At 51.8% G+C, this 27,972-nt stretch overlaps 1 protein-coding gene across 1 annotated transcript; it reads right to left on the minus strand.

Moving 5' to 3' along the window:
- Window positions 1-685: 685 nt before the first annotated feature.
- ATP6V1B1 (ATPase H+ transporting V1 subunit B1) lies at window positions 686-27,078 on the minus strand. Its single transcript, XM_036118167.2, has 14 exons — window positions 26,926-27,078; window positions 20,859-20,914; window positions 8,972-9,070; window positions 8,672-8,765; window positions 8,013-8,090; window positions 6,973-7,112; window positions 6,459-6,560; window positions 5,778-5,875; window positions 4,244-4,367; window positions 3,926-4,076; window positions 3,598-3,680; window positions 2,652-2,756; window positions 2,329-2,458; window positions 686-2,238 (listed from the first exon to the last, which is right to left on the minus strand). The coding sequence occupies exons 1-14, from the start codon at window positions 27,041-27,043 to the stop codon at window positions 2,075-2,077; spliced, it is 1,542 nt and encodes a 513-aa protein (XP_035974060.1). The 5' UTR covers window positions 27,044-27,078; the 3' UTR covers window positions 686-2,074.
- Between the last annotated feature and the right edge of the window lie 894 nt (window positions 27,079-27,972).

Raw genomic sequence — 27,972 nt, forward strand, 5'->3', positions numbered from 1 at the left:
CTGAGTAACCGGCCGCCCCAGTCTCCAGGGGCCCGCCTGGCGCCTCCCGGAGATCCTGCCGCGGCTAACCCCTCCGCCACCCGGTGAGCCCTGGCCCCCTCGTCCTGGAGACAGCATCGGCCACACACACAAACCACAAGACACTTGGGTTTTGTTTCTGATTATAAAATTGGTAAGTGCTGATTGTAAAAACAGAGAAAGGGACAAGGAAATTAAAAATCACAATTCCACCAACCGCAGAAATCACGGTCCATTATGATATGTATATACATATCCTACATTTTTTGTACTTCTTTTCATTTAGCGTTTTATTATGAACTAGCATCCATTGTCATGCCATATACTAAACGTACGTTATGACGCCACTGTAGCCCAGCGTCATAATGGACGTACTATCATTTGACATGTGCGGCAGAAAACAAAATGATTCATCTTGGTCGTTTTCTTAGGATGGATTTCCTGAATGTAGAATTACTAGGTGAAAGGGAACGAACATTTTTAAATTGTTAATATGTGTTTACAAACTGCCCACCACCAAGGTTTTATATTCATTTACACTTCTACCTGCAGTGAAGCAGGGACCCTGCACATCAGCCGTGGGACTTTGGGTGAGTTACTTGACCTCTGTGTCTTAGTTTCTGCATCAGCAAACTGGGAATAATACCACCTACTTCACAAGGAGGGAGGGGATTGGAGCAGTGAGACCAGTCCAGCTATCTAGAATTTTCTATTGTTAAAAGAGGACCTACTTGAACCATCACCACCAGCGCTGAATATTGTGATTTTAAATAAACATTTGCTAATAATTTGGTAGTGGAAATGTTCTAATTTGACTCCTTGATGACTACCAAAAGTTAAACAATTAAATATCAGTGTTTTTCTCTTCTGGGAATTATCTGTTTCTTCACATTGTTCTTTGAGGGTCTTCAAAGTGTTTCTTACTGGATTTGTAAAACTTATTAACCGTAACCCTTTATATATATATTTGTCATCAATGTTTTCCTCAGTTTGCCTTTTAAGTTTTTAATATATGGTAGTCAAGCAATCAACGTGGCTTGATTCAGTGTTGAGTGAACCATCCACATTCCATCCCTTCTCAGGGGGAATGACCCCAAGCTTATCAGAGGTTTACTGAGGCCCCAGGGGTCAACTCTAGGTATACCGGACCACACCACTCACTTCTAACTACCTTCTCCCCTCTGGGCCCCATCATTCCTGGTATTTCCCCCAGAGAAATCTAAGGAGGGGGGAGGGTCTCCCAAGACCACTGTGACCTACAGGGAGGAACAAAAATGCAGATTCTCTACCCAAAGCAGTTCTCCCTCATTCCAAGGAAACCTCCTCTGGTAGTCCACTCACCTCCCAACCCCAGTGGTCTGAAGGAGTCAGCACCCCTCCTGAGCACTTTAAAAACTAGCAAATTCTGGGTATCTGCCCCAAGTGGGGCCTTAACACCTGGCTTCAAATTAAGATGAAGTGATAATGCTTTGCAGGGACAAAGCTTGAGGATTTCCTGGCAGTTGGGGGATTCTGTGGGCTGTTGCTTCTGAGGTATTAGGGTCCTAAGAATGACAACAAAACCCTATGTGTATGTCGGGGTTGGAGAGTGTCTCAGGACCTCTTCAAGTGCACCCTCATTATCTTTACCTGGCTTATCTTGCAGCCTCTAAACTAGTGGTTGCAACTCCAGCTGTACCTGGGGAAAAATACCAACGCAGAGGAATTCTGCCTCCAGATTCAGATTAATTGATCTGGTTTGGAGCCTGGGCCTTGGTATTTTGTAAAGTTCTCTAGGTGATTCTCATGTGCTTAATACAGGCGTAACAACCTTTTGTTCTTTCCCAGTGCGGGGAGTCCAGGGAGAGGGATGAAGCGTGGGAGCCCCCGCCCCAACGCCCCCCCCCCCCGCCTCCCGCCTCGAGGCGGAGGGGGGTGGTCGGGGTGGGTAGCTGACAGTGGGCACTCAAGCGGTTGGTTCACGTGTGTGGGACCTTGGAAGACACGGAGGCGTGCGTGGAACCGGCGTAGAGCAGGGGCTTCCGGGACGAGCTCCGGGGTCCGGCTGTGGGCGGGGCTAGAGCGCAGTGTCGGACGCGGGGTCCTGCGGCGCCCCCTCGCGGGAGTAGAACTCATCGAGCACGCTCTGCGGGATGCGCTTCAGCATCTCCTTGGGGAAGATGCGCAACAGCTTCCAGCCCAGGTCCAAGGACTCAAACACCGAGCGGTTCTCGTAGGGGCCTAGGGAAGGGGCAGGAGTGTTAGGAGCGTGTGCGCGTATATGTGGCCGGGTAAGGGGGTTACTGCCTGAACGCCCCCAGCGCGCCTCACCCTGGTTGATGAAGTTCTTCTCGAACTTCTGCAGGAATTCCAGATAGAGCAGGTCCTCCGAAGTGAGCGCCTCCTCCCCCACCACTGCTTTCATGGCCTGCACGTCCTTCCCGATGGCGTAGCAAGCATACTGGGTGAAGGGGGGACGGTCCTAGCGGTCACCGCAGGCAGATCACAGGAGCTCAGTGGCCCCCAATTTGGCTGTGTGGGGACCCCAAAAGGGGAGGGATTTCCCAGAGAAAAGCTCGTGGTCCAGGTAGGGCTCAAACCTCTAGCTTCTGAAACTAGCTTACCCGCCAGTCCCTGGGCTCTCTCCTTCTTACCAGTTGGTTGGAGACGTCTCCATGGTCCTTTCTCGTCATGCCCTCCCCAATGGCAGACTTCATCAGCCGCGACAGGGAAGGGAGCACGTTGATGGGGGGGTAGATCTGGGCAAGCAGAAGAAGGAAGTGGCAGAAGGCAGGGTCCAGACTTGACTTTCCTTCCTACCCCTACTTGTCTCTCCTCCCCCTGGGGTTCTCAAGAGACTGCTCCTCACTCCTCCCACAGAGAGGTGGGCTGGTCATGCCCTGCCCTCCTTTATCGCCCACAAATTCTAGAGCTTGGGTATGCACGTGTCTACATGTGTGCTCCTAGACAGGAGGGGGGGGGCGTGACGTGACATTAGGTAATGAAAGTCACTATTTTAAAACCTTTGATTATTTGGACAAAAACCAGGTTGAAGCTTAATAGTTAATAGCTGTAAAGAAGGAACCTACTGAGCAAAGAGGTAAAAGTCACAGGATTGCCTTTGACCTCAGATGGGACAGACGCATTTTCTAACCTGCTAGCACATTATTCACCATCTACTTGTGTCAGGTACCCATTGTTTTGTTCACCAGAGCAAATTACTGGAAAGCAAAGAGAAGCGGTATTTATTGAGTATCTACTATCTGCTGGATGCTCTCTATGTGCCAAATGATTGTATCCTCCACAATGCACTCCACTGAGTGATAAATACTATTAGTTCTGTTTTATAGATGAGGAAACCTAGCATCAGAAGGATGAGATGATTTTCGCAAGGTTCCCACAGTCAGGTGGTCTGGACTCTAGCCAGACCTGTCTTGTGTCTGTGACCACACAGTCTTCCTGGGTCATCTCCTCTTTGGAGTTAGCCTCGCCCGGCCCCTCCTAATTCACAGAGAACTGAAGCACAGCAGGTGAAGGGACATCTGTTAGTGTCTCTGGGGGTGGTGGGGAGACCACTAAGTCGTAGGGAGGGGACCGTACTTGTCTGTTATGAAGCTGTCTGTCCACGTAGATCTGTCCCTCTGTGATGAAGCCCGTCAGGTCTGGGATTGGGTGGGTGATATCTGCAAGGAAATGCACTGGAGTCAGTGTAGATGGGGCCCACGCCTCCACCCGCTCAGGGTCGCCTGGGCTCTATGGCTCTCATGGGAGTGATGGGGTATGTGGAGGCAAGGAAAAGACAGTGAATCCTGTGATGAAGAAACAGAGCTACTGCACATCTATGCACAAAACCACGGGCCCTTTAAGCATCCCGGTGGGAAGGGAGGGCAGGGGGTAGCAGAGGGTAGTGGGCAGCGAAGAGACTCACCGTCATTGGGCATGGTGAGGATGGGGATCTGAGTGATGGACCCTCCCCGGCCCTCCACGCGGCCTGCCCGCTCATAGATGGTGGCCAGGTCTGTGTACATGTATCCCGGGAAGCCTCGGCGGCCCGGCACCTCCTCTCTGGCAGCTGAGACCTGCAACGTCAGTGTCGCTGGGGTAAGAAGCGGGGCAAGAGGCTGAGTGGGAGGTTCAATGACTGAGAAATGGAGTGAGTGGCGGCAGGCTTGGATGGGTGAGTTTTGGGGTGGAAGGACTACAGAGAGGCCGGCATGACCCCGACACCCTTCACCAGCTGCCTCACCTCTCGCAAGGCCTCTGCGTAGGAACTCATGTCGGTCAGTATGACCAGCACGTGCTTCTCACACTGGTAGGCGAGAAATTCAGCAGTGGTCAGTGCCAGGCGCGGGGTGATGATGCGCTCAATCCTGGAGGGACAGCCTGTGTTTAGAGAGCCCAGAGGCCTAGGCCTGTGCTCTGTGTAGCCCCAAGTGCTGAGTGGATAGTGGACTGTGTATAGCAGCAGGGGGGTAGGTGGGATGAGCCCCAGCTCCCAGGCCCCATGTCGGCTGTGGTTCCTGGGGGTGGGCAGTTCACCACGTCTGGCACTCCTCCCTCCTGCTGTCCTAGGGAGGAAGGGGGGGAGCCCGGAACAGGCGGGGAGTTGGGCAGGAGTGGGACAGGCAGGGCCAGGAGTGTTGATGAGGATGACAGCACCCTGTCCCTGTGGGCCTGAAGGTGCGGGGGGGGGGGGGGGGGCGCTGGCCTATCAGAGCGAGGCAGGGGTGGGGCTCCTGCTGCCCTTCTCTTCCCCAGCTTCCTCCCCACCACACTCGGCTCAGGTAGAACACTCTGGATTCCTTCCGGAAGGTTCCCCTCACTGCTCCAGAGCACGGCTAGTGTGCATATTCCATAGGCGTGCCCTGCCCGCCTGGCAGCCCCCTTCCACTCTGAGCTCCCCCAAGTCCCTTCCTCTGGCTCCAGGCTCTCTCAGTCCTTAAGCTCTGTCCTGTGGGTCTTTTCTCTGGTGATGTCATCTTGGCCTCCAGAATTCTGTTACTTCGCTTTTGGAGCCCTTTCAGTACCCAGGACAGTTTTATTAGAATTTTTTTTCATCCCCCTGACCCACAGATTTAAACTCACATTTCCTGAACTTTAGAAATAGCAGTTTTTCCAAATGAATAAACAAAAGGCAGAATCAGACCTATACATACAGAGAATAAACTGATGGTTGCCAGAGGGAAGGGGTGGGGAGATGGGCAAAATGGGGGGTGAGGGGCGGAGTCATAGGCTCCCAGTCAGGGAGACAGGCGCAGCATGGGGAATAGGGTCAGTGGTATGGTAAGAGTGTTACTCGGTGACAGATGGTAGATACACTTGTGGTGAACATAGCACTGACCTACAGAGAAACTGAATCACTACCTTGTACACCTGAAACTAATGTTAACATTGTGTGTCAACTCTATTCAAGTAAGAAAATTAAAAAATAAAACAGCAGTTTCTGTAAATACGTGGTTTAAGTTTTAGTGGTGACTTTGGGGAAGTGACTCAAGAATAAGGAGGTCTGACTGGGGACAGTGGCTGGACGCACATTATGGGAAGAACAGAGGGGCTGCAGGTGGCAGGCGGGCTTGTGGTCTGGTCCCCTCCGTCTCTCCCTGGGCTATCCCTACCTCTTACCCAGCCTCAGTTTCCCCATCTGCACAAAAAGGGGTTGTTTTCCCAACTCTGGCCCATGGCTATGGTTCTGGGATACTCCTGAGCTCTGGTACTCTGGGTGTTGAGAGGGGACAGGACTTGCTGCCTGAAGGCAGTCTGGGTACCAGGGGATGGCTCACGTGGGGTCGTTGGCCAAGTTCAGGAAGAGGCAGACATTCCCCATGGTACCATTCTGCTCGAAGTCAGACTTGAAGAACCTGGCTGTCTCCATGTTCACCTGGACACACAGCAGGGAGGGCTGGAGGGGGCGTCTCTGCAGCCTAAGGTTTGGGGCCCCGGCCCCTCCCATCTCTTCTCAGTAGAGCCTATTGACTGACAGTCCCTGGGATGACCCAGCACTTGAGAAGGCAGGGGCTGGGTTTGCACTCCCCAGGCCCCCAAAGAGAAGTTCAGATTTCTTCAGGTTGTGCTCTGCTCATTGCATCCTGACCCCTCACTTAGCCAGCTGCTTCCCTGCTAAACCCCTCCTTGGGCCCCCTGAGGGCCCCATGGTATCCCCTCCCTGAAGCCATCTTCCCAAATTCCCTGGCTTCTCCCTCCTCCAGGCCACCCTAGGGCTCATCTTACAGCTGCCATGTCCTTTGGAATGCACTGGGGGACACACTGTACCTAGTCACTGAGCCCCCTTCCCCCTTCAGTCATGCTCTTGCCTCTCCCACCAGATAGGCCTGGACACTGACAGCTTCTCAGGGAGAAGGATTATGCCTCCCTCATCATATCAGGCAGAGCCAGGGTCCAAGAGAGACAAGGCTGCCTGCCCACAGCTTCCAGAATTTGCCAATGTGCCCAGCTTCTCTTACCCCCATGGCCGCAAAGACAATGGCAAAGTTGTCGTCGTGGTAATCCAGCACAGCCTTGGACTTCTTCACCAGCCCAGCCTGGCGGCAGATCTGGGCGGCAATCTGGGGTGGAGTGGATTAGAAGGACGGGTGTCAGAACCAGAGCCCAGAGCCCAGCCCAGTGAGCACCACAGAGAATGATGGATGGAGCAATTTCCAGTCCTTCCTCCTGCCAAGGCCTTTGGTGGGGGGAGGCGGGGGGATCCTAGGCCAGAAAGATGAAAGGGCTGCCCCAGGTCCTACAGCCTTCCTCAGGGTGAAGGCTTGAAGACCTGCTTGGGGGCACTGAGGAGGTCTTCCGCGGCCCTGAGCCCATGAGCTGCCAGAGGACAGCTACCAGTCTGGACAGCGATGACCCCAGCGTGGCTGGTCCCTGCCTGTTCGATTCAGGAGACCCACTTCACTGGCCCACCAGCCCTGGCCTCTGCCCTGTGCGTTCCTCTTGGTCATGTCTGCAGGACCCTGCAGGCCTCACCTCATTGTGGGGGAGCCCGGCTGCTGAGAAGATGGGGATCTTCTGACCACGGGCAATGCTGTTCATGACGTCGATGGGAGAGATGCCCGTCTGAATCATCTCCTCCGGGTAGATGCGGTCATGGGGGTTGATGGGCTGGCCTGGGAGAGGGCGATCATGGACCCATGCTCAAGGGCTCAAGTCTGTCCCTGCCCTCCCCCAACCCTGCCCCCGACTCCAGAGCAGCACTGTGGAGCAGAATTCTCTGTGATGATGAAAATGTGCTCTAACTACCCTGCCCGGTCCAGTAGCCCTAGTCACATGCGGCTGGTGGGCACGTGACATGAATGTGTATTCCACTTGAATTCATTTGTATCTAAATAGCCACAATCCAGTGCTCCCTTGGACAGTGCTGCCTGGCCCAGCAGAAGTGGCAGGCAGGTGGGAGCTCAGGCTGAGGCCCCCGAGGCTGAGCAGGTGTCATGCGGGGCTCGAAGGAACAGAGGGCAGCCTGGAGAGCTCCTGTCTGAGGGGATGTGTATTCTTTGCTCTGCCCCTGACTTGCTGAGTGGTTTGGGGCAGCTGTGGTCCTCTGTGGTCCTCCACCTATGGGCCTCCATCTCGTCCTCAGAACTGACAGGACTGGAGGACTCAGGATGGCCTCCCACCGGGAAGGGGCTGTGTCTACTGCGGCAAGCCACCCCAGGCGGCTCTGAGGGGCGGGGACAGGGCACTGGGAGGCGGGAGAGTGAGGGTCTTGGGCACCCATGGAACTTTGCACCTGATGATGGCTTTGAAAGGAACAGGACATGAAGTGCCGATGGCAGTATTTCAGGCTCTGTGGCAGATTTGGGGACAGAGAGGCCTCTGCAGTTCTCGTCGCACACCCGATCTGTCTGGTAGTCTGACCAGCCTGCGGGTGAGCCCTGGCCCATTGCCCCTGGCCTGTGTCTGGGGCAGAACTTCCAAGGGCAAGGTGTTAGAGGTGGTGGCTGGGGGTGGGGAAGGTGATTGGGGGCTGGGTCCCGGAAGCTGTTCAGAGCCTTTCTCTGGTCACTCACCATTGATATCCAGGAAGTCCTCTGCCATGACCACCGGCCCCTTGTCAATGGGCTTGCCGGAGCCGTTGAAGACCCGACCTGAGGGTGGGGGAGGCCATTGGGGGATGCTTAGGGCCAGCCCTGGGTCTCCCTCGCTGCTGCTCACCCTCCATACCACCAGCGGCTCCCACCCACCCCTCACGTCCCTCTCCCCTCAGCCCTCAGTTACCCCCCGAGAGAGAGCTGGCGACAGTGACTGTCTCTGTGGGGATCTTCCCTCCTCTCCTGGAAATCTTTACAGGGGAGGCCTTGGCCCAGGAAATGACTCTAATGGAGGGTTTTAGGGCTGGAAAGAGGAGAGGGCCAGGTATGACAGATCTTGGGAGAAAATTGGGGGATGTGCACTCTGTTTCAGCCGAACCCCAAACAGATGACTACCTACTGTGCCCCCAGTTGATTGAACCAGCCTTCCTCATTTACGGAACATCTGTATGTCCGGCCCTGAGCTGGGGTTGGGCGTCAGAGAGAGAAGACACAACCTCTGACCTCGAAGAACTCACAGGGGAGGCAGACAGGCGAAGAGGCAAGGACGACGCAGTGTGCTAAGTGTGAGGTCAGGGAAGCTGGGCCAGGAGCACAGAGGTGCACCCCCCCGCCGCCTCTCCTCCCCCCATCCTCACCCAGCATGTCTTCTGACACTGGAGTCCGTAGGATGTCCCCTGTGAATTCACAGGTGGTCTTCTGGGCATCGATCCCAGAGGTTCCTTCAAACACCTATGGGACAAGAGGTTAGTTACTCTAATAAGGGTCTTGCTGGGGACAATGGGCCTTCCATTCTAGGCTCCCTTCGTGCCCAGCTCTGGGCAAGACGCTCTTGGGAAAATAGGACGTCTCCTGCCTTAGGAGCCTATAAGATAGTCAGGGACTTTGTGGGCTCGTTCATTGATTCAGCCCGCCAACATGGCCCTGACACCACTCACCTGAACAATTGCCTTGGTCCCAGACACCTCCAGCACCTGGCCGCTCCTCTGAGTGCCGTCGGGAAGGGTGAAGTTGACGATCTCGGCATACTGCGCAAACTGGCGGGAGGGGAGAGCAGCCCAGAGCAGCAGTGAGACCAGACGTGAAGTCCCTGTCCCCCCCATCCCTCCTTGACCCAGTCTCAAGCTTCTGTCTCCCCTTTTGTGACCAGGCACTAGTAGAAGTGAACTTGAGGGGCCGGAGGTGGGACATTTGGATTCTGTCTGGGAGGCTGTACACCTGGATGGGCAGGAGCACTGACTTTGGAGTTGGAAGACCAGGGTTAGAACTGAAGCTCTGATGCTTAGAAGCTGTGTGACCATGAGGAAGTTACTTAATGTCTCTGAGCGTTACTTTCCTCGTCTTTCAAATGGGAATAATAATAATGCCTACTTCATAGGGCTTCTGTGGGGAGAAAGTGATCTATGTGAAGTCATTAGCTGGGGCCCAGGACCTGTAACAGCTCAATAAAATGTAATCATTACTATGGCTGTTTAGGTCCCGTGGACAGCACAGTTGTCCCTGCCCCTGTGGACTAATGGTGAACACCCTGGCACAGTGCTCTCCTGGGCGGCCGGGTGTCCCCTCATACCAGTGGCAGTCTTTCCCTAGCCATGGGGCTGGGATTGATTCATGTGTTGTCCTCACAGCTTCAGGAATAAAAAGAATCAGGCAATCACTTCTCTTTTGGCTATGAGCAAGTGTAGTATCTCTTCTTATCCATTTGAAAAGAACCAGGCTAATATCAGGAATATATACAGAACTCTTACAACTCAACAATAAAAATACAAATACTGTAATTTTAAAAATGGGCGAAGGATCTAAATCGATATTTCTCCAAAGAAGATATTCAAAAGACCAATAAGCACATAAGACGCTCAACATCATTCGCCATTAAAGAAATGCAGATCAAAACCACAATGAGATACCACGTCCTGCTCATGAATACGGCTGGAGTCCAAAGGACAGATAACGAGTGTAGTTGAGGGTGTGGAGAAATTGGACCCCTCAGACACTGCTGGTGGGAATTTAAAATGGTGCGGCCACTTTGGAAAACACTCTGACGCTTCCTCAAAGGGTTAAACATAGAGACACCATATGACCCAGCAATTCCACTGGCCCAACAGAAATGAAAACATGTGACCACACAAAAACTTGTGTATGAATGTATATGAATGTTCATATACAAGTAGTAGCCTTATTCATAATAGCCCCAAGGTGGAAACAACCCAAATGTCCACAGACAGTGAATGGAGAAATAAAAGATGGTATATCTATACCGTGGAATATTATCAGCCTTAAAAAGGAATGAAATACTGATCCATGCGAAACACAGATGAACCTTGGAAACATGCTAAGTAGGTGAAAGAAGCCAGACTCAACAGGTCACGGATTATGATTCCACTGATAGGAAGTGTCTGAAATCGTCTGATCCATAAAGACAGAAAGGTTAGAGGTTGCCAGGGGCTGGAAGGAGGGATGATTGGGAGTGACAACTAACAGGTACAAGGGGTTCTTTTGGAGGTGATAAAAATGTTCTGGAATCAAATAGTGGTGATGGCTGCACAACTCTGTGTATATACTAAAAACCACGGAACTGTGTGCTTTAAAAGAAGGAAGTTTATGATATGTAAATTATAATTCAATTAAAAAGACAATTAGGCTGTCCTCCAGGACCACAGGTAGCAGGTTGGGCAGGTGGAGGTCTGCCCCAAGGGAATCCCCTAGCCCTGCAGTCTGTGCATGCTCCGGGAACCGGGGTCCCAGTCTTTCCCCACTTCCAGAAGAGGCTATGAGCTGGGCCAGGAGAGCTGGGCTGGGAGAGCAGACCCTCCCCACTGCCCCTGGCTTCAGCTCTCGTCAGCCCCCAGAGACCTAAGCCCTGCAACCTGCACCTTCTTCCAGGGGTGGTACTGGAGAGAATGTATTGCATCCTTTAGGCTCCCTCACCTTGCTTCCCTGGTGATTGAGTTATTTCAGGGAGTAAGTGAGAATCGGAATCTAATAAAAATAAATGGTAAAAAGATGACATCCCTGCCCACGTGTTCCTCATATTCTGAGTTAAAGTACTCCTCTAAATTACTCCTTGGGCATTAGAGGGAATCAGAACTGACATGATAAATGAAATAGAAAACAATGAGAAAGGAGAGCGCCTTGTAGAATAAATCAGGCTGTACCATGTTTTCTGACCATAATCAAAACAAGTTAGAAATCAAAAACAAAAAGATGGTTAGACAAACTTCATGTATTTGGAAATTTAAAAACCTAATGTAGAAGACCGTAGAATTAGAAAATATTTAGCACTAAGCAATAATGAAAAACTACGTATTGACATATATGGATGCATTTAAACTTTATTTTTCTTTTTTTAAAAGATTATTTATTTTAGAGAGAGTGAGAGAGAGAGCTAGAGCGGGGGGAGGGGCAGAGGGAGAGGGAGAGAGAGTCTCAAGCAGACTTCACACTGAGTGCAGAGCCCAATGTGGGGCTTGATCTTACGACCCTGAGATCATGACCTGGGCTGAAATCAAAAGTCAGATGCTTAACCAACTGCACCACTAGGCGCCCCATATTTAAGCTTTAAATGCTTATATTAGAAAAGAAAAAAACTGAGTAAGTTTAAGAGTATGCAACATGAAAAGTTAGAAAAAAGAACAGCAATAAAACCCCCAATAAAGTAGGATGGGGGATGGGGGGAAGTAGGTGATGGGGATTAAGGAGTACACTTGTGATGAGCACCGGGTGACATATGGAAGTGTGGACGTATGGAACTATATTGTACACCTGAAACTAATACAATGCTGTATGTTAACTAACTAGAATTAAAAGAAAAACTTTTTTAAAAAGTCCAATATAGTAGAAGAAATAATAAAAGGTCAGAAATCAACACGGAGAACAAACATATAACAAAGAAGATTAAGCCAAATTGGTTCTTTGAAAAGCCTAATAAAATAGACTGATAAAATAAAACTGATTAAGAGCAAAGACATAAATAAATAATTGTTGGAGTAAAAAAGTCAAAACTAGCTACACTAATAATATTAAAAAGTAATAAAAAGGAATTATGAACAATTGTATGCAATACAGTTCAGAACTTAGATGAAATGAATAAAGTCTTAGAAGAATACAACTCAAACCAAAACCAATCAGAAACCAAATAGAAAGCCGGAATAGTCCCACAGTCTTTAAGATATTACATAAATAGTGTAAAATCTTTCCATAAAGAAAACACCAGTCCCAGATAGTCTTACAAGTGAGTTCTGACAATGAAAGAACAAATAATTTGAAAATTACTTGAGCTTTTCAAAAGACTGATGGAAAAGGGATGTCTTTAATTAGTTTTATGAGGCAAGGATAACCATGATACAAAATAAGATAATGAAGGGAAAATTATAGGCAATCTCGCTTATGAATATATATGCAAAAGACCTATGTAAAATACTAACAAACCAAATCCAGCAAAGTATAAAAAAGGTCGAGTTACAAACCAAATGATAAAAGAAAAAAGTCAAAAACCAAAAAATAAAAAAGACAAACACACACACACAAATAAAAATTAAAAAGACCAAGTTGGAATTATTCTGACAATTCAAGGTTAGTCTAATATTAGAAATCTGATAATGTAATAAATTTACCTTATTAATGACTTGCAGGATAAAAAAAACTTTGTTCATCTTAACATACCAGAAAAAGGTTTAAAAAACTATCCATGATTAAAACAAAAACTCTGGTGATTAAAGAATCATGATATCCATGGTTAAAGAACAAAACTACTCTTTGAAAACAGAATAAAAGGGAAATTCCTTAACTCCAAAAAGTATCCTCAAAACACCTGCAGAAAACATACTCTGATATAAAAACAATCCCTTTAAAATTAGGAGCAAGGGGCGCCTGGGTGGCTCAGTCGTTAAGCGTCTGCCTTCAGCTCAGGTCATGATCCCAGGGTTCTGGGATCGAGCCCCGCATCGGGCTCCCTGCTCAGCAGGAAGCCTGCTTCTCCCTCTCCCACTCCCGCTGCTTGTGTTCCCTCTCTCACTGTGTCTTTCTCTGTCAAATAAATAAATAAAATCTTTAAAAATAAATAAATAAATAAAATTAGGAGCAAAACAGGGGTGCCTGGGTGGCTCAGTTGGTTAAGCATCTGCCTTCTGCTCAAGTCATGATCTCAGGGTCTTGGGATGGAGCCCTGCATTGGGCTCCCTGCTCAGCAGGGAGTCTGCTTCTCCCTCTCCCTCTGCCCCTCCCCCCACCACTCGTGTTCTCTCTTGCTCACTCTGCTCTCTTTCTCTCTGTCAAATAAATTGTTAAAAAATTAGGAGCAAAACAACAATGCCTGCTATCATCATTCTATTCAGCATTACATTGGAAGAATCGGCCAATGTAATATGATGAACAGAAAGAAACATTAGAAGACAAGGAAACTATAAAATAGAAAACTTCCCAAACCTCAAATGTAGTAAAGATAGGACCCTCCAGGGCACCTGAAGGGCTCAGTCGGTTAAGTGGCTGCCTTTGGCTCAGGTCATGATCTCAGGGTCCTGGGATCAAGCCCAACATCAGGCTTCCTGCTCAGCGAAGAGCCTGCTTCTCCCTCTCCCTCTGCTGACCCCCTGCTTGGGCTCTCTCTCTCTCTGTCAAATAAATAAAGAAAATCTTAAAAAAAAAAAAATAGGACCCTCCAAAAAACGTAGACCAATTTCTCTTATAAATGTAGATGCAGAAATTATAAATAAACTATTAGCCAGTCCAATCAGTGTATTAAGTAAACAAACAGGTATGACCAAATAGGATTCATCAAAAGAATGCAAGCCTAGATAAATCAACCTCTGGGAATTTGTCAACATTTCACAATATAATTTGTAATAATAGGGAGTTTTTTTGTAAACACGAATTAAAAGAGAAACCCTACAGGATTATGTAAATAGAAACCCAAAAGGCTTTTGATAACATTCAGCAGTGTTTCTAATACAATCCTACGTAAGACGGGAATGGAAGGCAATGACTTGAACACTATTTACCAAACCAACATCAACAAGCTTCCCAATGGTGAAACGCTAAATCCACTTTTATTTCTAATAAAATCAGTAATGCACAGAGATGACTATCGCAGTTGTTACTTAATATTGTTTTGGAAATTATAGTTTATACAATAAGACTCAAAAAAGAGAAATGAAAAAGTATACTAATAAACATAGGTGGAGAAAGCTTTATTTAGAAAAAAAAAAGTAGTGAGAGAGGAAGAGAGGAGAGTGTGTTCTTCAGAAATGTCAGAGAAGAAAGGCTGTGGAAATGTTCTAGATTAAAGGAGGCTACAGAGACGTGACCACTAAAGGCGGAACCTGACCCCAGGCTGGGTCTTCTGCTGGAGGGGAGAAAATGCTATAAAAGACTTTATTAGGGCAGCTGGTAAACTGGAATATAGATGGTCGATCAGATAAATGTATCAGTGTAAGTTTCAGAAGTTGGTAACTACTGTTGTTATGTAAGAGAATATCCTTATTCTTTGGAAATAAACACCGGAGTTTTGGGGATAGCTTACCCTTAAAAGATCTAGGAAAAAGTTATGTACACACAAACATGCAGAGCAAAAGATAGAACAAATGGGGTAAAATGTTAACAACTGGGTGTATGTTCCCCATACTATTTTTATTTTTTTGAAACTGCTTCAAATCACAAGTAAAATTAAAGTGTGCCAATGGAAAAAGAGACAGAAGTCCCTTCATTGATGATACTGTATATCTAGAAAAACCCAAGAGGCTCTAGCCAAAAAAACAAAACAAAAACAAAGACAGAAGCCTCAGAATTCATGAGAAGTTGGCAGCTGTACACAAGATGCACAAAATCAATCTCTTGTACCACTTGTGTCAATATACTTCAGTTAAAAAAAAAAAAAAAGAATCTCTTTTTTTTCTATTCCAGCCATAAACGGACGAGGAAATGGAGAAAAATGGATCCATCCACAATAGGGCCCAAACCCATACAATATCTGGAAATAAATTTGACAAGAGAGGCACGAGAGAATAATAAAATCTTATTGAAGGACATCGAACAAGCCCCGAACAAATGGAGAACAATACTGTTGTCCAAGGCAGAATGACTGTCATAAAAATATCAATGCTTTTCAGAAGTATATAAATTAAGTGCATTCCCAATGGATTCTTGTTTCTTCTGGAATTTAATAAGATCATTTTAAAATTCATGTAAGTGTCTGACAATATCCAAAAATAGTTATGGAAAAGATCAGCGTGGAGGACTTGCCTTAGCAGACATGAAAACGTGCTCTAAAGCTACTGAAGTCAAACGGTTAAGTGTTGGTGTGGGGCAGACAGATGGATCAGTGGGGCAGATCAGAGTCCAGAAACAAATCCCAGATTTTAGGAGACTGTTGTAGAACAAATGTGGCACATTACTTCACAGGAAAAACAGAATTTATTGAATAAATGGTGCTAACATAACCAGGTATCTACTTAGAAGATACCCACATCATAAACACACATACGTTCCAGGCATATAAAACCTTTACATATAAAGCTAAGATGAACAAAATACTACAAGAGCCTTTCTTCTTTCCTTTTCTTAGCTTTTCTAGAAAAGCTGGGTGAGAGAGATGTCTTTAAGATAAGAAATCTGGAAGCCATAAATGCAAAAATAGAGATATTTGATTGTAGGGGTGCCTGGGTGGCTCAGTCGGTTAAGCAGTTAAGCGTTTGCCTTCGGCCCAGGTGACGGTCCCAGAGTCCTGGGATCGAGCCCCACATCAGGATTCTCTGCTCAGCGGGAGCCTGCTTCTCCCTCTCCCCCTGCTTATGCTCTTTCTCAGTATACTTCTCTCTCTCTCGCAAATAAATAAAATCTTAATGAAAAAATGTGAACAATAAACAAAGCTCCCACAACTCAAAATGTACACCTCCATATGTAGGAAGATTTCACAGAGGAGAAAGTGAAATCCAAACACATAAAAAGATACTCAAATGTAAATAAAAAACAAGGTAGTATTATTCTCATTGATTAGACAGGCAAAATTCCAGGAGAGAACATGTTTGGGGCTGGCAAGGATGCTGGAAAGTGGGTCCTCCAACACATGGCTGACGGGAATGGGAATCCCCACAACCTTGCTGGGCTAGCAATGTTGCCCCCAAATCATCAATATCTATTTAAAATCTACTTTAAAATCAATATACACTTTGAAGCAGCAATTTCATTTTGGGGGATCTACCTTATAGCAATAAAGGCACCAGTATGAAAGGGATATATTTTGCTGTACTACTTGTAATAGCAAAGCCTGGAAACACACCGAATGTCTGCCCGTAATGAAACCACCGCATCTATCACAGAACGTCCAGGCTACCGCACTGCTATCAAGAAGAATGCTACTGACATGAGGGAATCAGGTTTTTAAGAGACTGACACCAATGTAAACCTCCAACATGCATCTTATTTGCCTCTTTACAGCAGGATCTTTACCTTGGTTATCTCAAGAGGCTGGGAATAAAGAGGTTAGGGACAAACAGTTAACTTGTCTTTTCTTTCACTAGTTACAAGGAGCATGTTTTTTATTTTTATTTTTTGGTAATTAAAATGGAATTTGGGATGTTCAAGTACAGCGCGACTGGTTATCACCATCCTCACTATATTAAATACCCCGCTCTACCTAACATAGTGACGTTAAGGATCTGGGGGTGGGGGGCGGTGTGTGGATGGCTCAATTTCCTAACGGGGTGTGAGGAGGGGGGACACTCCCCCAGGGCACCCCTGCGGGCGTGGGAGGGTGGAACTTGAGACCAGAGCGTTTGCAGCTCTGACGGTCACTGGAGGAAGCTCGGCGCAAGCCCCTCCTCGGAGGCCAGGAAAGCCTCCCCTCGTTCTCCCCCAAACCATCCCTCGGAGCGGGGCTGCTGGGAGAGCAGGGCCGGCCCCTGGAGGAAGGCGCTGAGGTCTGCGGGGCAGCTCAAGTCTAGCGGTCTTTGGCTCGTCGACCACAAGAGGGCGCCCAAGAGCAAGGGCTGGGAGGCCCCGGGACCGACGTTGACTGCAAGTCCTTGGCTTTCGGCGGCCGCTCTGCGGGCCCGTCTCTCTCTCCGAGGCAGCCGCCGGCCTCCTTGCCGGGTGGGCTGTGGACCTCGGGAGGAAAACTGCCCGACAGAGCGCAGGCCATGGGCCCGATAAAAACCAAGCAGCCGGCTGATAAAGTCCTCCTTTTTTATGTGGGTTTATGTGGGTGAGGGAGGGCAGAGGAAAGGGGAACGGAGAGGAGGTGGCGCCCTGTGTGTCCCTGAAGATGAAATCAGTGAAATCAGAGGAAACGAACTGTGCATAGCAGAGATTGCAGTCTGATGCCGGGAAGAACGGGCAGAACCAGGTCAGAACCATCACACCCCGTCATGGAGGGTGTGATCTGGAACCCTCTAGGAAGAGAGTACCAGGCTCTTCTGTGTGTGTCTGCGTGAGTTATCTGTGGGGGCAGGGGTGGTCACAGCCAGTTACAACGGGGAGTGCAGGGGGAGAATTCCAGGGTGCAACAATGAGCTTATCCTCAAAGGAACCCCATTTCAGAGGCTGATTCTCTCAACTCCCACCCTGGGTCCCTAGGAGGACCGCAGGGGGTAGGGATGGTTCAGTGACACCCCCGTCCTCCGCTGGGGATTCTGCTTTCTCAGCCAGCCAGGGGTCAGGCAGAGAGGAGCTGCTGCCCGCACTCGTGCACTCGGCCGACTAGAAAGTTCTTAGCAAGCCTGGCAGGACTCCTCTGAGGAAGCACTGGCTTCGGGTCCTTTCCTTCTGACAATGCCCAGGGCAGTTTGGGAAGCCCCCTTTGGAAATTGTCTTCAGAGCTGATATACATGCTTCTGAAAGCTTTTTCTTTTAAAAGTTTGAAGTAGCCACAGACATTTGGAACCAAGTCTGGTGGATAAGGTGAGTGCTATCTTCAAGTCTCAATAAGGCGTTGGTGGTATAGTGGTTAGCATAGCTGCCTTCAAGTCTCGATAAGGACTGGTCTGCCTCAAAACCCAGCAGTTGGAAGAAGATCTTCTAGAGCAGTGAATCTTCAAGTGTGGTCCCCAGCCCAGCAGCAGCACCTGGGAACTTGCCGGAAATGCAGATTCTTGGGCCTCAACCTCAGACTGCTGAATCAGAACTTTGGGTCGGGACCCAAAGAATCCTTCCAGGGGATTCTCATGCGTGCTCAACTTTAAAAACCGCTGCTCTAGTGAAATCTCTCTAATATATCCCAGGCAGGTGGCTGTCCACTAACCGGACTCCTCTTTAATGCTTGCACAACCTGTGTGTGACCATTTGTGAGATCGGGGCTGGAAGTGTGGATGTTTAATAATCTAGCGGGGCCATTTTTACAGTCTACACTCGGGGGTTTAGCATTTAGCATTTTACAGCCTACACTCACATCAAAAATCAGATGGAACTGTGGAAACTACCTCTAGAAAAATGCACAGGCACACGGATATACGGCTTCAAAGGTTTGCGTACAACCTCGAGGCCCTTATTCCCTGGGCTAAGAACTTCGAGTCTGCACAAAATTCTTCCCCCCAAGCATTTTTCCATTTGAGAAAGAAGGAAGCAGGAAGCGTAATTGCTGGTGTGGTTCGATTTGGGCAGAAGGTGGCGCTGTAGAGGAGGAATTGTGGCGTTTTGCCCAAGCAACTCCGGAAGAGGGAAGTGGTTGTGGGATGGGGAGAGGGGTACGTAAAGCTGTCTTCTCCATCTCCTGAACTTATGAGACTATACATAACTGATTTTTTTTTCCCTCTGCAAGTTCAGGGTGTCTCCATCAACCACTCAGTCTGTTCTAAGAGAGTTACAGATGCATCTAATAATCGCAGAGCCACAGGTCTGAGGATCTGTCTCGTTTCCTAGTCTAGCCCCATTTAGTAGTCGGGAGAGTGGAGGTCCGTGAAGGCACTGACTCATACCACACGAGGGGGCAGCAGGTGGCACCAGCTGTTAATCGGGCGCATTAGCACTTCTGCATTCCAAGCAGAGCGAGTGCTAACCGTTCTCAAGGAGGACTCATAAAAATACATTTACCTGATTTGATCCTCACAACTCTCTGATCATTTACTAGATGAGGAAACTAGAGTTTGCAAGCCTAAATAGATGCTTCTCAAACTTCAGGGAGCATCACAGCCTCTGAAGGGCTTTTAAAGACTGACTTTTGCATCCTCCCCCCACCCCACATCCCCCCACCCCAGAGTTTCTGATTCTGTCCGTCTGGGGTAGGAGCCCTAGAATCCGTATTTCTAACAAGTTCTCAGGTAGTACTGATGCTGCCGATCTGGAATTGACAGGTAGCCAGTGGGAAGGGTGCGCTGGAGAGTCTGAGTCAGACTGCGTGTCCCGTGCACGCACACACGCGTAAACACTCCATCACGCCCCTTCCCAGTGCCTCCCCAAGGCTAGTGGGTCAAACGGGAAGGTCTGTATGAATTCGGAATCTGGTTTCCAGGAATGAGAGGGTTGGATTTAGTCATTCTAACACTTATTCATTCATGCCTCTCATTCATTTACACACCCTTCCTCTGAACAAACTGAGCACCCACAATGGACTGGGTGTTCAGTAGAAGTGCAGCGTGAGGCTCCGGGGGCTCAGGAGTAACGTGCAATTGGAGGGACATTGGGGGGGCAGGGAGGGGACATGTGGCCAGGTGGTGATCAAATGGCTTGATGGAGCTGCCAACGGGACAGTACAGAAGGGGGGAGAGGAGGGACAGGCTCATTGCCCGGGGGCCTGGGCGAAATTTCTAGAAGTGACCTCTCAGCTAGCCCTGGGGGTGAGTGAGAGGAAGGTATGGGGGAAAGGTAGTGGGAGAGGCAGAGGGAAAATATGAGCAAAGGCCTAGAGACATCAAATGGCAGCTCCATGCAGAGGCAGGGTGGATTTCCACGTAGGGAGGGGAGAGGATGTGGCATGAGAGTGGGGAGGTGCACACGAACCCTTACAGAATGTAGGGCCTGTAAGGTGAAGGTGCTGGGAGTACTAGGTGAGTTTGAAACAGGGAAGCGAAGGGGTTCAGGTTGCAGGGGGGCAGCATGGAGGACAGGAGGGCCCCAGTCTGGGGGCCCAGAGGCCATGGCCATAATCAGGGAGCAGTGGGGTGGGAGATTGCTCATAGATCATTGGCACTGATGGATTGGGGTCGAGGAAGGGATGACTCCAGGGTGGCACCAGTTTTCCAGTCTGGGGTGGGTGGCATGGGGTGGGAGCCTGGGGGGTGGAACTGTATGGTGGCAGGAGGACAGCAGAGTGACCTCATACTTTCGCAGGGCCCTTTATGCCTTAAGAATCCCCAACCGCAGACTCAAAATGCTGTCAATCTCTGCCATGGTCCTGCGGTTCCCCAGGGGACACAAAGGAGCCCACATCCCATTTCTTTCTGGGAGGCCCACTTTACTTCCCACCCATGCTGCTGGTTCCCAGGTTGAGATATTCCAAAAACCTCTGAAAACCTTGAGCTCTGGAGAAGAGTTAGCTGGTGTTGCTCTTCTGCCTTCCCTTCCTTTGAAAAGAAGCAGCTGATGGAAGAGTCCAGCCTTGTAAGCAAGTTCAATACAACCATCCCACTGAGAAAGAGGCACAACAGCCTAGATCCCCCAGGTCCTTGGTGGTAGGTGTGGGTCCCTGAAGGCCCAGAGCGGGAGTGAGCGGGGGCACTGAAAATGCAGGAAGGGAAATCGGGGGTGGCTGGGGAGACAGCTGGGGAGGAAGAACGTGGGGATGGGTGACAGGGAATTACAAGGGATGGGTGGGCCCATGGGAGACAGCTAGGGGCAGGGCAATTTAGAAGAAATCCCATACAGGGGCTGGGGAGCCCTGGGAAGAAGTGGAAATCTTACCTTGACCTGGTCCAGCACCACCAGGGGCCCATTGACGCTGCACACCGTCCTGTAGGCTGGGGGAGGGGTGGAGGTAGGTGAGGGTCTCATACACACACACACACACACACACTCACACACACACACAGAGGTATCCTCTGCTTTCCCTCCCTGTAAGCACCACCCCCACCCCCTTCCCAGTCTGGGCTGTCAGGGTCATTAGCTGTGACAGGGCCAGCCACCATTGCTGTAAGGGTCATGCCCCTGCCCGCAGGGCCCCCTGCTGGCTTGGACACCTGCAGGAGGCTGGGGGAGGGCCAGGGTGAGGGCAGAGGCCCCTCAGAGTCCTCTCCTCCCCCTCAGCCACGAAGAAGTCTTTCTTATCTTGAGGCTGCTTCCCCTCTGGCCTCAGCCCCCATCTTACCCACTCCCTTCTCTCTGACCCACAACATTTTCCAAAAGCTTCTGGCCCCCAGCTAGAGATGATGAGAGAACTGCCCTCCCTCTGTGGCCCTCTGGGGTCACTCGACACTGACTGAGCACTGTGTCTGTGCACATGTGCACCTGTTGGGGGGGGTGGTCAGGCACCAGTGAGAAAAACCAGCCAGGGTCCGTGCCTTGTCATGAGGCCTTGCCAGGGGCCATCCTGGACAACCTGGGCTCCCTAAGTGCCTGTGGGGGAGGGGAAAGAATGACAAGGAAGGAGGAAGAAGAAGAATGCCCTAGTCCTAGTCGCTGGAGAGACCCACAAATGGAGAAATGAGCTCAGCTTACAGAGAGCCTCTAACTCCAGTCTTGGGGACCCCAACAGGAAAGCCATGGACTGGCAGACAGGAAGCCTATCTTGGTTCTGCTGGAGGCTAGCTGGGAGACCGTGGAACTCTCCCTCACCCATGACCCTGGGATATACAGCTCTTCCCTGGGGTCCCTGTGGAGCACCAGTGGGACAGCTGAGATGAGGCACCCTGACAAGGCAGGATGGTCAGAGTGTCTCTAAGGTCACTGGGTCACTCACAGGTTGGAAGAACATCAGAGGGGAGAGTGGTCTAACCCTCTTTGCAAAAGCGGAGGAGAATGGGGGTGAAAAAGCTAGCCCAGGGTCACCCAGCATGCTTGTGGCAGAGCTGGGGCTGGGATCTCAGCCACTTGCCCTCATGCTTCCGTGCAAGCCTGGTGCCAAGTCACCCCACACTAAGAGAAACTAAATGCCCCCAGCTCACGTCTTCCCCAGTCTGGGGCTCAGTGGTCAAACCCCTCGTCTGATCTATGTTCCTTTCACTGGGACTTGGGCTAGGAAGACCGACTGGGCAAGGTGATCCTTGTGGGGATGTCTGCAAGGCTCTTCTGAGCTTATGGACTGCTAGGAAAACTCAAGAACAAGAGGGCACGAGAAGACCCGTCCTTTTGGGCTTGGACCTGGAGCAGGGGAACTCTTTCAGCTTCCTTCAGAGGACGGGAGGAGGTATCTATCCAACCTTCCCTCTTAGGCCAACCTTTCCTCCCCCCTGGGGCCATCCCCAGAGATGACTGCTCTCTAGGGCAGAGGGCCAGCATCTCCCCCTCTGTTGGCCCTCCCATCAAGCAAGCTCTGGTAGCTCCCATCTTGTTTTGTTTTTTAAGATTTTAGTTATTTGAGAGAGAGACACAGCAAGAGAGGGAACACAAGCAGGGGGAGTGGGAGAGGGAGAAGCAGGCTCCCCGCTGAGCAGGGAGCTCAAGGCGGGGCTCGATCCCAGGACCCTGGGACCATGACCTGAGCCGAAGGCAGACACTTAACGACTGAGCCACCCAGGCGCCCCTGGTATCTCCCATCTCAAAAACCACCCCCTCAGCCCCAGTCCTTGCACAGCTGCTGCCCTTCACAGCCCACTTTCTGGCAAGTACGCTCCACTGCTGACTTCCTTTGCTCACCTTCCACCCTCTCCTGGCATTCTCCATCTGGCTCCTCTCTAGGCCACCCCAAGGGACCAGGCACAGTGGAACAGAGCCTCATTTTAAAAAGCCCTGGGAAGAGCTGGCCTCTTGCTGGCCCTATAGAGAAAATACCAGACTGGCCAAAAGGGCTGAGATGACCAAAGCAACATGCCGAGTGGGTGGGCTGGGGGGGGGGGCAGTTGGGGCTCAAGGTCCACAAAGCCCCAGGGAACTCTTTCCAATTCTGCCTCAGAGTCAGTCAAGTCTTTCAACTTCCTCCCTTCCTTCACAGCAGGCTTCCCCCATTTCACAGCTTCTTTCTGGGAAACCTGTTACCTGGAAATCCCCACAGCGCTACCTTGGGGAGGGCACTTGAGGTGGGGGGAGCAGTGGTGAGCAGCTGGGGGCAGCCCAGAGGCCAGGAGGAATGCCCCTCAGGCTGGGCACCCAGCGTGTGGTCTGTGAGCCCCCAGTCCATCCCACCAGCCTCAGCCGGCTTTCTGGGTTTCCAGAAGCACAGGCCTGGGTCTCTCTTGGGCTTCCTAAATGAGTCGTCACTCCATAGCCTGGGCCCTTCACTGCAGATAATCCACTCTGGCTGTTTCTGCTCAGCATCCGGCTTTTCATATCCTTCAACACCCTGCCCTTGACTGAGTCCTGCAGCCCCCTGGCTCTGCTCCCCCCTGAAGTCCCACAGCCCCCAGGCGGGCACCCTAGAGGTGTCTTCCCCAGCCTGTGGTCCTTAATGAGATGGATTATGTCTCCCCCCTCAGACCAGAGCTCTGTGTCTCCCCGGTCAGACTAGAGAACATCTTTTCTTCGAGGCTGTCTAGTTTGGACACAGCCAAGGTGGTGGCTGAGCAACAAAGGTGTCCTTGTCGGGAAGCCAGGCTTTTTGTGTGTACCCACCCCCAGCTGATTGTGTCCATCGCATGCAGCGGCCAACTGAGGCCCAGAAGTTGGCTGATTTCTCCTGGGGCACCCACAGGTCAGTCAGCACCCTGTGGCACTCCCCCAGCCTTGGGACCTACTGGTCAACCCTGGTGAGGTGAAGTGGGGGAGGGTCATGCTGGAGGCAGGGGGCTGGCCCAGAAGACCTCTGAGGGGCACTCCCTCAATAGGCCTTCCTGAGACTTTGCAGACACTCCCTCCCTCTGCTCTGCCCCCTCCCCTTTTCCATTGTCCTAGCTGACACTCTGGGTTGCACTTAGGGCTGCAGGCCTGGCGCCCCTCCCTGCCCCCGTCTCCCCCGCTGCCTTCCCCTGTCAAAGGCTCAGCGGGGCTCCGCGCAGCCCACTAATTAGGGCCTGCCCAGCCACACCTGCAGCGTCCTGGGAGAGGGCTGAGCCGGCCGCCCAGGCGTGAGGCCGGGGTGGGGGCAAGCCGGGGGCCAGTAGGTCTCCCACCTCCTCCCTGATCCCCTCCGGACGGATTAGGGGAGGGAGGGCCAAAGCTGGAAGCCCAGGCTTCTTAGAATCAGCCCAAGACCTGCGGGGTGGAACTCTCTGGCCTTTCGGTCGAGGAAACCGAGGCAGGCAGCAAAGCTGGGGGTTTGGCATTCCAGCCCCTGGGTGATCTGACCTGGCTCTGCCCCTCCAGCCTGGCTGACAGCCTGTCGGTCCAACCTTTGCTCCCGCTGCACCCTGCCCTCCTTCCTCCCACTGCCTCCCCCCTGCCCCCGCCAAGCACTTTCTGCCCCACACAACAGATAAAGCTCCATGCCACCTCCTTCCCCTGGGGAAAGAGCTCTAGCTCTGAGGGAGGCAACCGGGTCCCTTCCTAACCAGGGCAGATACTGCTGGGATTCACCCCCATCTTATTCTACCCTGCCCCCTCCTTTCTGGCTTATTCCCTCAGCCACTGCAGTGAAATCACCCTTAAGGCCTTAGGCCTGTTGGTCCACCTCCTCCTCCAGGAAGCCTTCTGTTCGACTCACCCCACCCATGGCTGAGGAAGCCCTGGGGCTGGGAGCCAGTTGCCCCATCCCTGTCCCTCTGGTCCCCCAGCTCTCCTCCTAGGCTTTCTGTCTCTACGTAAAGTTCTCCTGCCCAGAAATCCGTAGAGTCCATAGAGTCCTCCGGTCGGAGGCCAGGCTGGGGGATACGGGCAGAGAGAGACTCAGGAGTCCTGCCTCTCCCGACCTGACGGCGCAGCTCTAGTTTTGCACACACTCCCCCCACCCCCATCCTCACCCCTCAGGGAGGAAACCCCTCAGGCCCCCCAGAGGAGGGAGGGGGTGGGAACCGGAGAAAGCCGTGGGTGCAGAAGCACGCTGAGGAATCCGATGTGCTCCTGGGTGGGGGAGGCTGTGGGCGGGGCTGGGGCTGGCCCCTGGGGGTGCCCTAATGACGACACTGGTGTGCAGCAAAGGCCTTTGTCCCTGCGGGAACGTCTTTAATGCAGGTCCGGAGAAGAGTCAGGGGTGGAGGGGCTCCCCCTCTGCGGAACCTTGTCTCGGGGTCAGCTGTTGGGTGTGACACATTCACCTGGGTGAGGGCCCCATGAAGTGACACAGAGGCAGACACGAGGGCGCTGCCACCCCTGGGTTCCAGCCTGGGTCACATCTCCTGGGTGTTTCCCTGTACCAGGGCTTGTTGACTTTAAATAAGGTGCTGGCTAGAGGCAACCGGCTGGAGGGGGCCCTGGGGTGAGGTGCCACCCGGCAGGGTCCTGGGGAGGGCACGCTGCAGGGGGGGTGGTGGGGGAAGAGCCTGCCAGGGTGGGCTCAGATCTCCACCAGGCCTGGGCTCTGGGCCCAAGTGGGGGGCCAGTCACGGGGTATTTCTGGGCCTTCATGACCCCTGCTTTGCCCCAGGGGAGGATCTGAGCCTCAGCGCTTCCCCCATGCCTCCATAGCGCAGGGCCTGCAGGGCCTCCTTGCTAAATCTGGTCCCATTCAGTTCCTCCTCAGCTGGAATGTGCTCCACCCTCAGTGCCTGCCTCAGGCCTCTGGAGGTGCCTCATACCCCCTGCTCCGTTCCTCTGCACCCCGGGCCTGCCCACTTTGCACTTGGTCCGTTCTGGGCGGATGCCAGCCCCATTCAATGCAGACCCGGCTCTCTGGGCTGCCCCGTCAGCTGGCTCCTCCCCCTACGGTCTGGGTAACAACAGACCGAGGGCGGAGGGCGGGGTGGCTGTGCTAGGCCAGCTTCTCTCCACACACGCGCTGTTAGGAGCCTCTGGCTCTACTTGGCCTGTGCTGGCCAGGCCGGTTTAGTCCAGTGAGCTGGGCTGCCCGAGAATTCGAGAATTGGAGAATGACCTTGGCAAGGAGAGATGGAGGGGGTACTCCCTTCGGTCCTCAGAGCCTTACTGGTTTCTGTGCCCCAGATATCTGGACACACCTCGGGATGGCCCCCTCTGAATTCTGAATTCTCCCTGTGCCAAGCACTCCCCCCGCCCCCAGCTGTAGAGACACAAACATATGACATCACCTGACCACGTACCCGCATTCTCCCCATGAGCACGCATGCTTGCGCATGGAACCACACACTCACCCTGAGTGTACAAGCGTGCACATATATTGTTACATATTTCCTCCCTCTGATCATACACACTTGAAAGCTGTCACACACATATTTGCACCTATCCTCACCCAAGTGAAGGTGGGAGCACGCACATACCCGGGCACTCTCCTTCCCCTGGGTTATACACACAGACACCTTCCCCCAAAGGCACGCATGACATGTACCCACTGACATGACACACAGTGACGTGTCTGTCCCCATCCTGAGAATGCACACATGGTCCACCTTGCCGCACGCATTCCCTGAGAACTCCTGACCATACATTTCCTTGTGCTGAGTGTTCCGGCGCACACGCACACACACCCCCAACACACACACATTCACACAGAGCATGTATCACAAACACACACCCTTGGGGCAGTGGGGAACTCTCTCTGGACGTGGGGTCTCAGGGCAGGGTAAGGGTGATGACCGAGAGGTTCCTGCCAGGAACTCCCCTGCCTTCTCCTCTGGGGTAGCCTGGGCGGGGGACCCCATCCCCCCATCTGCAGAGGTGGCCCCTTGTCTGGGCGGTCCCTTGCCTCACTCTGCTGGACCGAGAGCCCCCTAGATCTTCCTCAGCCTCAGAGCCTCCTCTTTCCCTGAGCCTAAGAAGCTCGAGCCACCCAGCAGCCCCCACCCTCACCCACTGCGGGGACTGTACTCACTGACACGGGGGTGGGTGATGTAGTTTCGGGTGACCGCTTGCATGTGTTCCCGGGCTGTGCCCAGGTCACAGCCACTGCCGGGGAGCCCCCCGGGCCTACTGTCTACCCTTGTGTCCATGGCGAGGCGGCAGCCTGGGAGCTGAGGACCTGAGCCTGCTGGTGGCGAGCGCAAAGTCTCCAGGCCAGGCCGGAGCTGGAGAGAACTGATCAGACCGCCCCGGTGGCCACCCCTCCCCTCGCCACTCCCGTCCTCCCTGAGTTGACTGTAAACAGGGAAACCGGGTCCTGGAGCTCTTCCAGATCTGGGAGGGGCCCTAAGCCACCTGCCGCAGCAGCAGAGGGGAGGGAGGCTTGCAGGGGTAAGGCTGGCCCTCTAACCTCTGAATCTGGCTTTTCGTTCGCCCCCAGCCTGCAGCCAGTATGAACTCAGCTCCTCCCCCTGGAACTCCAGGTGCTCTCACAGCCCCTTGCTCCAGACCACATCTCTTCCTGGTCTCCGCACCACATGCACTTTCTGGCAGGCTGCCCTCTCTTCACGTCCCTTCCTCACCGTCTCCCCCGACCTGCCCTCACCCTGCACCCCTTGCCCTGATCATACCCGGGTACTTCTTCCCCTGCACCATTCCATCATCATCTTTTTTTTGAACATCTATAGAGGATCATTCTTCTGCCAGCTTCAGGGCCACCTCCTACAGGAAGCCTTCCCTGCATCCTCCAGCACTCTGGATTCACCACACATCTGGTGTCTTCCCTTTGTCATGCCCTTTTGGAGCATTGTCTCTTGTCACTGCCCCTAGACTCTGAGCCCCCACAGAGCTGAGCTTATGTCTCCTCCATCAGACTTGGGTCTCTTTAAGCCTTTCGATCTCATCATACTGAGAGCTTCCTGGAAACCAGGGCAGGTCTCCCTCTATCCAATCCTAGGACCCTGTCTTACCTTTTTATATTTTACCTCTAGGGTGTCATGCAGCAGGTCTGCCCTGACAGTTTTCAGCTCAGAGCAGAAAGTACAAATGGAGGAACCCTCCTTGTGTCAAGTGGCTAAAG

This window comes from Halichoerus grypus, chromosome 10, assembly GCF_964656455.1.
Source record: "Halichoerus grypus chromosome 10, mHalGry1.hap1.1, whole genome shotgun sequence".
NCBI lineage: Eukaryota > Metazoa > Chordata > Mammalia > Carnivora > Phocidae > Halichoerus > Halichoerus grypus.

What these genes read in the sequence shown, in the direction of transcription:
- ATP6V1B1 (XM_036118167.2), bottom strand. Translation starts at nt 27,043, where the DNA reads ATGGACACAAGGGTAGACAGTAGGCCCGGGGGGCTCCCCGGCAGTGGC. An exon ending in CCGGGCTCCCCCACAATGAG is followed by an intron (nt 6,561 to 6,972) that starts GTGAGGCCTGCA and finishes ACTCCACCCCAG; the next exon opens with ATTGCCGCCCAGATCTGCCG. An exon ending in AACTTGGCCAACGACCCCAC is followed by an intron (nt 4,368 to 5,777) that starts GTGAGCCATCCC and finishes CTGTCCCTCCAG; the next exon opens with GATTGAGCGCATCATCACCC.